Raw genomic sequence first — 12,572 nt, 5'->3', positions numbered from 1 at the left:
AGTCTTTTCAGAAGGGGATGAAAAATAGTGAAAATGTGGTCTATACTCTTGAATGTTATAACGGCAAATAATTCCTCTGAAAGCTAACTATTTAAAACATGGAAAGTGCTTAAGTGTTGCGTAAGACCCATGCAATTACCCTTTAATATTTCAGAGCACTCTGTGACAAAACCCCAAAAACATTTCTCCCGTGCCAGATTTCTTGGATTAGAGTCAGGAATGGTTAATGTGTCTGGCTGAACAACAGATACATGCCCACAAAGAAATCATACAGATGAAATGATAACTTACCCATCCCAGGACGTTATGTTCAAAGTTCATGACCTCAAGAAAACAGATCACCAACAACTACATGTTAAACTGAGCTCGTTATTTAATGATCACTGGCAATGGCAAATACTTTGGCATCTGGTCTCTGTTTTTACTTTTACAAAAAAATATATATTTTTTTTTAATAGAAGTACAGAGAGATTTTTCAATGGAATTGGAAGTCGCAAATTCAATCCTTCGAAATGATATTTTCCAGGATAATTTCCGATTGGTTACTTTAAATAAAAATTATTCTGGTTAAGTCTGCAAATTTCACTCAGGACGTGACATCAGTCTCCAGTTTTCACAGCCAGCAATGTTAGGAAATATATTCTACCTTTTTTCACATATAGATAATAAAAATACTGCAAAAAGTTCCACACAAGTAGTACCAAGAAGTCAAATGTAAGCCTTCTAGTAACAAACCATATTTTTTTATTTAGAAGTCATCAACATGGGTGAAAAGTGGTCAGAACGCCTAAGCAATATTTAATGCAGATGGTATTTTTACAATCCCATCTGTTTTCCAGCTATAAAGAATTATTATGAAATAAAGGTAGTAACTTTGTAGTGTCATTTAGGTGGAAACATTAAATATGTTTAAGCACTGAATAAGATTTTACAAGATTAACTTTGATAAAAAACAGTTCATAGTGATTGAAGTATAGTTTAGTAAGACTGAATTTGGGCAAAGCAAGTGTTTAAAACTGGCAAGTATTTTTAATTTTAAAAGTTAATAAAAGTACATTATTTCCAGAAGTGGAAATAAATAAGGGATAAATACGAAACTATTGAAATAAACTTCCTCTGTTTACCTTGCAATAACCTCTTGGAGGACTGAAATCAAAATATTTTTTCTATATTTACCATTTTTTACAAATGTTATATCCATTTTTTGGTTTCTTGTAATTCTACTGTGAAATTCCCATTTGCTTATGAGACTAAATAGACCTACAGAAACAATTGCTTATTAAGACCAGAAGAGGGAGCTCAAATTAGTATTTTTATTTATTAAGGTAAAGCAGTATGTACCCTAACAGTGTAGAATTTAATGGTAAAGGTACTTTTTAAACATTCAGTATACACTTCGATATATTGTTTATCTAAATTAAGATAACAGATTAACCTCTCTGTTTGGTATCACTAGTAGTGAATGGCAGCATAGCTCAGAGTTAAGTGAAGGTAAATGGCTGTTACCCCTGATTGAATTTGGGCAATCAAGTCCTTATTCCCTTTGCACTCCCATCAGCCACTGTATGACCCGCATGCGCTCCCAAGAGCCTGTCTTCCTTCCCACAGCTGCTATTTGAATAAAAAAAGCAAGTTACCTAAATGCATTCAACTTCACCTCATTTCCTCTGCCAATAAGGCACATAGAGGCATCACAGTGGCATCAGTTCTCTGACAAGAATCAAAGCTTTTAAAGTTTCTCCCAACCCATGCTATGAAGTCTCAGTACACACATACCACCTGGAAAGTCTTCGATCCAAGAGACATCTTCAAGTACGTTTAAGGACAAACTGACTTACACCTTCCTGTTTTCAAGGGAGCCTAGCAAAGTGGACTCGGGCACTGTTTTCACCTCCTAATTCCAACCATATTGCAGCCTCAGCCAGGTACTCACTCTGTACTATGCTGCTTCACAGATTTAGAACGTCACACAAAGTTACCAAACTTTAAATTTTCACACAAATGTTCACAACCTTTAATACAATATTTGCTGCCAGAGCTGTGAATGTGTGCAAAGAAAATAAGAGGACATCTCCCATCTTGAGGGACTCTGTATTGGATCACACACTATGAATCTGACTCTGTATTGGATCAGACATGATGAAGAGAATCTGTTGGTTAAGGAAGTTTATATAAATAATGTATAACTGTTTGTTTATGTGCAGTAAATAGCATGTGAATTTCCATGTAATGTTTTCAAAAGTTCATTGTAATGGAGTCACTGTTACAATAGTATCAGACAAACAGAATCACGAGAATGGTACTGAATCCCTACAGAAATCTGGGATAAAACAGGCAGCAAAATCCCTTCAAGTACCTAGTAAGTATGTGTGGCAATAGTTTTATGGACATACAGAACTTCATGTGTAACAACTACTTATACATTGTCATGAACAGAGCCTAGAGAAGTGTGACAGACAAAAAAAGGTATGTTTGAATTTTATGCAAAGGAAATTAAACCAACATAAATGAAAAAAAAAAAAAGATTTAAGATTAAAATGTCAGTATTAACAGAACAAACACAACCATTAAAAATCCATGAAAAAGATGAGTTGTAAGGATTCTATAAATAAACTACATCATAAAAGTCTAACGGACATATATTTTCTTTACCCTATTACAATGTAATATTTTAAAACGTTCTTATTCTCTCAGTACTTAAATAACAGTTCGGTAAACCTTGAAATATGATTTTCCATTTTCAAAGGAGTATCTACATAACAATTCCAGAGACTAGAAACTCTTTAATCAAAGTGCCAATTTTATTACAACAAGTTAATTAAAAATCAATTTCAGCAATAGAACAAAACCAAATAAAGAAATGAAGTAAAAGCAGGTGCAGTGAAAAATACTCTTCAGTACAACAATTAGCACTGTTCCACATAATAAATATTTCCTCATTAATCTCATGGCTTCTTTGATCGCACTGGACTTTTCTCCGTTTGTTTAGCAGCCTTCTCCTTTTTCAGCTGTAACAAAGAAAGACACAACAGTGGTTCAAGTTAATTTGCAAGTAGGCTAACGGTGCAATATTAAACCTCTACAGTCAGTCAAAAATTTACCAGAGTAATTTATGAGATAGAGAGACCTACAGATTATTATTAGCCCAACCCAGAACTGCTCACTTTTGCATCATGTGACAAAGGAGCACTTCTATAGCCCTGCAGCTACTCCCCTCTTCAAACCAAGGCTGCCTTTATCTCTGGTAATGGCAGTGAAGGTATTTATGTATCCCTCAAGGCCAAAGTGCCTCACAAATGTTCATGGTTTAATCTTTATCTCAATGAAAGTTAAAGGTGTTTTATTCCAGATGTCTAACAGACACAGTAAGACCAACCAGTATGCACAAAATCACAAAGGAAGTTTGTAGCTGAGCTAAACGCTAAACCTTTATCTCAATGTCTCAATGTCCAAAATCCTAAGGGGAAAAAAATTCTAGTAATTTAGATTTAACAGTAACGTCTTCTCCTATAATCTGATGCCTTTTTTCTATATTTGCAACAATTTATCACATTTTGAGATGATTTCCAAAATAAAGAAAATTATTTAAAATTTCACAAGGCTAGCACAGCTTTCTCATTAACAAACACACCTTTTTGCAAGGAGCAAGCATAACAGTAATTAAGCTTTTAGGAGTTAGTTAGTTATGCAACATCACTTTACAAAAGAATTCATAAACAGTAAAAATGTGCTTCCAGCTACGATGGTGGAGCTAAGAAGCTAATGTGGGGAACAAATAGGTATTTAAGCGTCTAGGTAAAAGTGCAGGACATTTAAAGTTAAGATACAGTCAGTGCAGTAGAAGAGGCACCTCTGACTGGGTGATTCAGGTCATCTAAGAAAGATGCACCTGATTTAGCACAACTACACAGACATTCCTACAGTAAGGAAAAAAGCATGAGAAAGTTTTGTAAGTGACACAGTAAACACACTTCCCTAAATGCTACACAGGACTTTCTGTGAGTCTGTTTTGTTGTTTCTTTTTCTCACACAGTAAAATACTTTGTTTTTATGTAACAGAGAGTTAAGGGAATAAAAATATGCCCAGTTAAGGTAAATACCATCCCAGAAAGTAACTAATGTCTAAAACCCTACAATAGCACATAACTGTATTTCAAATCTAATTTAATGAGCTTGTTTTTCTCAGGAAGAGAACAGATGATATAATGCATTTAAATGCCACTTAAATCATATGTTCATCTTTGTTGCCCATCTTTTTGTGAAAATATATTTAAATTAAGCAATAAATGTGGTAACTTGCCCGTTCCTGATAACGTTTTTCAAAATAAGCCATGTCATCTTCTTCTGAACGCCCTTCATGAGACACTTGCATCATGGCAGTAGAACAACCTAAAGTGGAAAAAAAAATCATTAATGGTACCCTCTATTCCAAAAGTTATTTTTAACATTTGGAAAACACATTTAAAAATGAGAACTCAGAATAGATGTAGTAACGTAGTAAAACACCTTTATAGACAAGTAACAAACCCTAGCAACTGCAACTAAAGAGCATCCATAAGGATGCACTCTAAGGACAGCAGCTACATACGATAAGCAGACTTGAAGGAGTTCAACAGTGATACTATACTAATTGCTTAATATTTACACTAAATAAGAGACATAAAGTAAGCATAACTGATCCCTAATTCTATGCAGAAGACTTTCTAGCAGAAGGCAGTTTCACAGGATTGAACTGAATCTGTGCTATTCAGATATGATGAGCTTCTACTAGGAATCAGAATTTAAAAAAAAACACGTATCCAACAAATAAGTGACACCATTAATAGGGAAGATACAAAATTATATATATATATAACTTAAAAAGCACATCGTGACCAAAATAACAAGCAGTAGTAACATAGTTATTCTAAGCACTTCTAGTACAGGAGAACTGTACTAACTTTCCAGATAACTAGGCTTCAACACTCGTTTTAATATTTACCTTTAATTTTTATCCCTAAATATATTAAAAGTCATAAATAGAACCAATTAATTTTATATGATATACTTATTGTGAAAGAAGTATTATCCTACTAATTTATCACCTGCTATCTGTGAGATGTTTTGAGTAGAACTAGAAGGTCCCTGAAATGCTTTTAGAAATGGATGATCCATGCTGGTTACAGGGGATTCTAGAAGTTCAGCAGAAGGAGCTCCTGTTAAATAATGAGTTGAATGAAAAAAAAATTTGCTTTGCAAGGTGCATTGAAAACACACATGATGGTGTCAAAACAAAGCTACAGATTCCTGTGAACAACGCTCTGTGCAGACCAAATAAACATGAGTTAAGAAAAATGCTACAGAGGATAGCTTCAAAAGAAATTAAAAACTTTGGTTCTTTACTTTCTACTGCTATGCTATAGTTTCTAAACTTCAAACAAACCCATGAAAGCAGATCAGAATTTGAGAAAGAAAGGGTGTGTATAAGGAAATAATAAATAAAACAGCCTCTCAGGATAAAATGAATTCATTACTATATGACACAAAAATTTAGAGCAGGAGAGGTTTCAAGGTCCTTTTTTATTTTATTTTATTTTTGTCCTGAACAGGTATTCATCTGTGACTTAAAAAAAAATAATGCTGGAACAGTATAACTGAGGAAGACTTGGGCAGTATTAGGCTAAAGGATTAATGTAAATATAAAATTAAAATATTAAGAGAAAACAGTAGTTATGGAGTTCTTTCTAAAAGATATGTTCCAGTTCAATGAGAAGCTACTGTGCTGAACACCAAAATTATGGATAAAACTTTTTTTTTTTTTTAGAATTCACTACAGGAAGCTGGACAGGATGGTCACAGTGGACTGCTGGAAAGAAATAAAATCTGTCTTTAAGTCTTACTCCTATTGATCCAGTTCACCTTCAGACTCTGAAAGTCTATGTTGAATGCCTACTTTTCAAAAAAAACCTAGTTGGAGACATCAAATTTCATTTCAGGTCAGCTGCACTTACCTATTCCGCTGTCATCAAGCCTCACGTAGCCCTCTGCTAGTGAGCTAAAACCAGTCAGTCCCCCCATAGCAGCATAAGGAACGTCTTGACCCACAGGCTTTCCTTGGGCTAACCGCTCTTGTTTAGTTTCCACTACTGTTTCGTGTGCATACGTTGGCTGACCACATCCACAGGTAAAGCAACTGTGAAATCCCGAACACTTGGAACCTAATTAACAAATAATAGATGTTATGAGTGAGATGATAATGGAATTTATATCTCATAGTAGACAAAACAGTATTTCCCAAAACTGATCTTGGCAAAAACTGGAGTTTCTTCAATGCAAAAGTATCCAGCCACATTTTCTGTGTGGAGGTTTGTAGAAGATTGCGGGCAAAGTAATCAGCTTTCTTCGCTGAAGCCTTTCACAGCCTCATTTCATCCCAATACAAAAATGCTTTATAAAACAGAAGGGGTGAATGTGGGGATTAGATCACAGGGTCATGCAGTCTCAGGGTCTCATGCAGTCAAGCTTTGAGAATCTCCAAAGACGGAGATTTCACAGCCTCTCTGGGCAGCATGGGCCAATGCTGGGCTACCCTTGGAATGAATTTTTCTTTCCTAATATTTATTTGGATTTTTTTATGTTGCAATTTATGTCCACTGCCATTAGTAATACCCTTCTCCTTCCCTCCCCTGATGAAAAATAAAAACAAAAAAAATCTGTCACTTAGTAGAAAAGACAAGCTGCCAGCATTTTGGCTGCATCATCTCCAACTGGGCACAGCGAGTGTCAATGCCGCATGGCCAGAAAACTTCTAATCACAATGCATGATAAAAATCATCAAATTTAAACGAATTTTAAAATTAGCAAAATTATCCCGGTATGAAACAGAGGCTATGGTAACAGCAAAGGAGGTGCTACAAAAGAGTACCATGAGACTGTCTCTCCATGTGTTTTTTGAAGTTTTACATAGCCATTAGATAAAACTGCAATGGTCATACAAATGGCAGGTGACATTCAGAAACACAGGGTGCAGAAATAGATCTGTCCCAGCTATGGCTAAGAATAAATGTTACCAAAGCCCTGCTGGAGCAGTGATGTGAAAAATAAATTGAAGAGTTGCAAGTGTTTCATTGTTCATATTAGTCTGTACTACAAATCTATTTATGACCTGCTTCTAACCAGTCCCAGTTACAGTTCATTTTGCAGAGTGCCAAGGAAGATTTTTTTTTAAAGACGCGTATAATATGCTCAAGAATTGCATTCTTGGAATTGTTAAAGGTTTGTTTACTTCATTTGGGGCATTCCTTAGTAACTGAGTTCTTACTCTATATTTTGATACAGAATACAGTAGATAAGATAAAGTGCAACAGCAGTGTTTTTTCAATTTTAATGATATTACATCTCTAATTTATCTACCACATTAGATTTAGACAACTGGGCTAGACTAGTGCCAGTACAATAAAACAACACAAGTCCAAAATTGAAGCAAGTCTTGGCATTCCTTTGCATAACCTTTGAAGCTCTCAGAAGTGCCTGGTGTTTTTGAGGAACACCACAAAAAGTGCATAACGTAAATGATTATTAAAAACGTTTTGTTCTGAAGGTTCAGTTTGAATCATCCAACTGCGCATTTAAGCCTTACGCATTACTTAGAGAAAATTCTTGAAAGGCTGTCATATAAATATTTTATGTTTATTCTGTGGGATATGATTCTCATCTCATCTAGCAAAAGCTATGTTTTTTTCACTGTGCCCATTAAACAGACTTTGTGAGAGAAATTTACTAATATTATAGAATTCTAACAAAAAATCTTCAGCTTACATAATTTGAAGTTCCACAGAAAAACATCTTTATGAATTATTTAATCTCCGTGGTTAATAATTACTGCTGCTTCTCGATCAAGTGAAGCAAAAAGCTTCCTCTTACTGCCTACCAAATATCTTGCTTAAAATTCCATTGCCATTTGCATTTCTGGACATACAATCAGTATGTTTGGGAACTGCTTTCTTAGACTGTTAGCAATAGTACTATTTAGGAACAGTGCCCTACTTCCTACTGAGTTGAGAAAAAATATAAAAATACCCTAATGTTACATTCAACCAGGCAATAAGAGGAATAGAGATGAGCACTTCTCTCTTTCAAACTACCAAATTCAGGTAAAAAAAGTCACATGTATGCAGCGGAGGAAGGGACACACTGCAAGTGGGTTGTTTTCATACTGCCTAATTTTAGGTGATTAGACTCCCCATGTACCTAACCTAATCGTTGACGAAGTTTACAGTCCTTCACAGAAACTGGAGAACTAGGGATGTTGTTTGAGATCTTTCTGTGCGAAAGGCTGCGCAGGAAAAGATCCTTCCTATCTCCCATCCTTCTGCAAAAATCAGAACGTGCATCAGTTAACAGCGGAGGGCAAACCTAGTACTCTGGGCAGAATACAGTTCCTGGTTAAGTTTATCAGTAAAGAATGCTGCAAACATACATGTAACTTACAAGAGTTGCACGAAAATCCAGGCGCTGCACTGTGCTGATCAGCAAAGTGTTTGCATCTACAGCGGATGGGCTGTGTGCCGTTTAGAGGAACGTAGTGATAGGACTGGCACTGACAGCGGCTCACTCGACACGGAACACAAATAGGACGGTCCTTAGGAATCACTTCGTAGTCCGTTTTGTGTTGTTTATACCTAAAACAGGCAAAAATAGTAACTTACATATCCTTGTTAGTATTTATCACAAAACTAACTGAAAGGCTTGTAAATTTGCTTACACGTTCTGGGTTGAAGTATCTTTAATTATCTTAATTACTGCTACTTACTAATTTTTATTTAGATACATAGTATCAGATGCTTTTACATCCATTGTATAAACATTACAGATCCTTATGTTTCATTTTGATAACACTATCAGAATCAATCTGATCTACAATAATTCATGCCTTAAAGATGAATTTATTGAAGATTACAGAATTGTTCTGGTTTCAAAAAAAGTTATTTAAATTCAGATTTTTTTAAAAATCTTATGATTTAAAACCTGATTTTCTGAAACTTCATACCTTGAACTAACTTGCCTATGCTGTACTTCAATGAATCTGGAATATTTTTATATTTCCCTAATTTAAGAAAAATACAACAGTGCAGAAAAAGACAAGAAACCTACCGGTGAGTACAAAAGCACAGTGTCTCTGGTCCAACAAGCTTACAGTCCATGCCAGTTGGTGATCTCCAGCTCACATACAACCTGTTCTGTAACCGAATGGGTAATACTTTTCTTTTGTACTCCTCATATTCCTCAGGGGTAAAGATTTTTCCTCCGTCATCATCACCTACAATTCTGTAAGCATGTCAAAAAAAAGAAAAAAAGAGGAAATAAAAAGAGGTTTCTCAAGTTTGTTTTTTTTTCAAACAATACATAATAGCACTTTTAATGTAAATGCAAAAAAAATCGTATCTTTCATAGTACTCTTCTAGTAATATACTTTTAACAAAAGGAGGAAAATAAAAGGAAAAAAATAATAAACTATGAAACTATGAAGCTCCTTTTTATACTGCAGAAAAAAACAGTCAGCATTAAGAGTTGTGTAATCAGCCTGCTCTGCTTGAGCAGCTTCTTGAGTGGTCTCTGGCAAGTCACTTCACCCATCTACACCCAAGTCTGTACTGCAGACTTCTATCGATTGTCTAATCTTCATTGAGCCTGAGCAAGAATATTTAACTGTAATTTGGGAAACACCAGCACCAAGGAAACAAACAATACATCTAAGCTATCTTCTAGTTTGCAAGAAAACCATGTTAGTTTCTGCAAAAGGATTGGAGCTGTACCCACACCTCTGACAAGCCCATTTGTTTGCATGACCACTGCACTCAAGTTCAGTCCCTGAATAGCTGGGACTCTGGACCAACATCCAGACCCTACATTTACGCAGACTATTGAAGACAATAAGTAAAACCTGTAAAATACAAATTACACTTAATTGCAACACCTAACTAAGCCTGCAGCATTGTTTATTAATGTCTGTAAATATTTCTGTTATTATTTGCTGGGTGTGCTTGAGCATATGAAATAAGCGATTCTTTGTGAAATGCTCTGTGGATTTGTACATTATGGCAGAATAACTGGGTATTGTTTCAGCACATCACTGTCACGTGCGTGTCAGTGAAGTTGGCACCTGCCTGACTCAGCGTGTAGCTGCGTACCTAAGAAATACCACTCTGATGCTTTACTGCAAGCTTTCTTAAGCTGAATTGACGCGTTTCAGTATAATGAGTTTGTGTTTGTTTCTGCTGAAGCCTTCAAGAGGAGTGACAAGGAGGTTAGCAAAACCCCTTGGGAGTACGAGGGCAGGTGTTTACACGCTGCCCAACCCAATTCGTGCTGCGCGCACGCTGCAGCTCCGGCACAGGTCACGCAGCCGGCGGCTCGTCCCCTGGCTCCGCTTCGCAAAAGGGCAATTTCGGCAGGCACGCAGGCCTGAAGGCGAGACACGGCGTTATTTCGCTGCCGAATTTCACCCGGCGGCCAGCGCTTGCGAAGCCAGCTGACACCGGCTCGCTCGTCAGCGGCCCTCCCGGCTGCTCGAGGCCGCCAGGAGCCTGCCGCGCCCCTCTCCTCAGCAGCCGGCCTCTGCCCCGGCTCCCCCCCGGCCGAGCCGCCTCGGGCACCGCCGCTCACCTCCGGTACTCGGCGAACTCCTCCAGCGCCGCCGCCTCCGCCCGCAGCCGCTCCATGGCCGGGGCCGCCGCCGCCGTTGGGCCGCCCGCGGGCGGGGCGCGGTCCGTCGCCCTCCCGCCCCCCGCAGCCATACGTTGGTGCCTGTAGGGTCCACGTACCGTACCTCGGAACGGCACTGGCACAAACAACGGGGCACCTAACACCCTCCGTCCTGCTGGCCAAGGCATCTGTGCCCCCCTCAGCGCCGGTGATTTCGTTGGGGTGACATTGACTGGGTGTCGGTGACAGGTCCGAGGCAAGGCTCAAGATGGCGAGCACAGGACCTCCAGTGAAGGGAACCCGCGTTGGATCCCCTTACATGTACCTCACAACTGGCCTGTGACTGTCCTGCTGTCACCAAAATCCCTACTGCGTGCCCTCGGGAAGCGTCGCTCTGGTGATCCCCGCTTGCTCGTAGCGGACACATCTGCACTGAGGGATGGTTGTTGCCTGGGGCCCACGTAACCCACCGGTGCTGCCACACAAGATGGTTTCCATGATCATCGCTTTTCTCTGCGGTGCAAGGCGGTATCTATCTGTTCAGCTGCTGCACGTTGGCTCAGAGGCACAAATTTTCCACAACAGCAATATTAACCATAATAACATGATTAATAACAAATAACAGCAATTGTTTGACTGTTTATTTTGTAATAGCGTGAAATTCCAATTTTAGTTACTCATTTTTCCTGTACGTGAACGGCAAGTCTCTCCTACTGTACTACAGCCATCATCTTCCTAGCAGGCGAGAGTCCACTGCCATCACTTCAGTCCCATGAGGAACAGAGAAATTTGTGGGTGTTGGTCAGGCTCCAGTAGCAGCCAGTGTTGTTTAACCTTTATATTCCCACTCAAGCTAAACAAACAAACCATTAGTTACCAATTTTAACCAGTCCCATGCTCCAGCTAATATACATCCCTGATTGCTTCTGATTCTGCTGTTATGCACTGTGAACAAATAAAAGGTCCTGGAAACGTACCATGTGAAAGAAATGCTAACAAATCCACGCATGACTTGTCTTTCATTCCATATTCAAGCAATATAATGCAAGTCAATAGCATTACTCAGGTTATGAGGGGTAGAAGTACAGGGTGTGGTTTGTAACTGGCATGATTAGCTACAGCCAAGTTGAAGATTGCCAGGTGGCAAGCCTTGCTGTGGAGTATCTGTTTAGTTTTGCAAAGTTTATGAAGAGGAGGTGTTTTATTTGATTGACTGATACAATGGGAAAAATAGAGAAGCTTTAAACAGAAAAGCCCTAAGCCAAGCTTTTCTTCAGGTTTAGCTTTGACATACAAGGTCCCACTGTGTAAGAAGGATTCTTTGCTTTCACAGCTTTATGAGTGGATGGATGTTAAAGATGCTAGCAAAAAAATATGCGCTATCTCAAACGTTAAATTCATTTCCTGACTTAAAATTCTTGTGTTCAGTTTATTAGACAAAAATTATACACCAAAGAAGTTACAGACTTTGTGTAATGATTACTGAAAATAGATTTCTGAAAATATGATTTTAACATGTGTGACCATTTCTCTGTGCTTTTCCACTATTCCAAGTTTTTAATTTCTAGTTTGAGTAAAAGGAGGTAATTTTGTAAATGAATCCATTCTAAAATATTTACTAGAGAGGCCCCTGGTGGAGCAGGTTGTCCCCCCTGCAGCCCATGGGTCCCACATGGAGCAGATCTCCACGCTGCAGCCCGTGGAGGAGCCCCCGGTGGAGCAGGTGGATGTGGCCTGGAGGAGGCTGCGGCCCATGGAGAGCCCCTGCATGAACAGGCCCCGGGCTGGAGCTGCAGCCCATGGAGAGGAGCCCACGCAGGAGCAGGGGGTCTAGGACACCTTATCTCAACTCTTGAGGCCTTTCCATCATATTTTTTCCCCTTTTCCAT

The 12,572-nt window shown here is 38.4% G+C and overlaps 1 protein-coding gene across 2 annotated transcripts; it reads right to left on the bottom strand.

Moving 5' to 3' along the window:
* Positions 1-1,379: 1,379 nt before the first annotated feature.
* FAM221A (family with sequence similarity 221 member A) lies at positions 1,380-12,077 on the bottom strand. Of its 2 annotated transcripts, XM_040549138.1 has the most exons (7): positions 10,645-12,070; positions 9,133-9,306; positions 8,470-8,660; positions 5,991-6,197; positions 5,085-5,195; positions 4,301-4,389; positions 1,380-3,008 (listed from the first exon to the last, which is right to left on the bottom strand). In XM_040549138.1, the coding sequence occupies exons 1-7, from the start codon at positions 10,869-10,871 to the stop codon at positions 2,946-2,948; spliced, it is 1,062 nt and encodes a 353-aa protein (XP_040405072.1). In that variant the 5' UTR covers positions 10,872-12,070; the 3' UTR covers positions 1,380-2,945. The 2 variants fall into 2 exon arrangements, with proteins under 2 accessions (XP_040405072.1, XP_040405074.1); XM_040549140.1 differs by lacking the exon at positions 5,085-5,195 and having other exon boundaries at positions 10,645-12,077.
* Positions 12,078-12,572: the final 495 nt, after the last annotated feature.

This window comes from Cygnus olor, chromosome 2, assembly GCF_009769625.2.
Source record: "Cygnus olor isolate bCygOlo1 chromosome 2, bCygOlo1.pri.v2, whole genome shotgun sequence".
NCBI lineage: Eukaryota > Metazoa > Chordata > Aves > Anseriformes > Anatidae > Cygnus > Cygnus olor.
The sequence above is the reverse complement of the archived record's forward strand: the minus strand, read 5'-3'. Positions and strand labels throughout refer to the sequence as shown.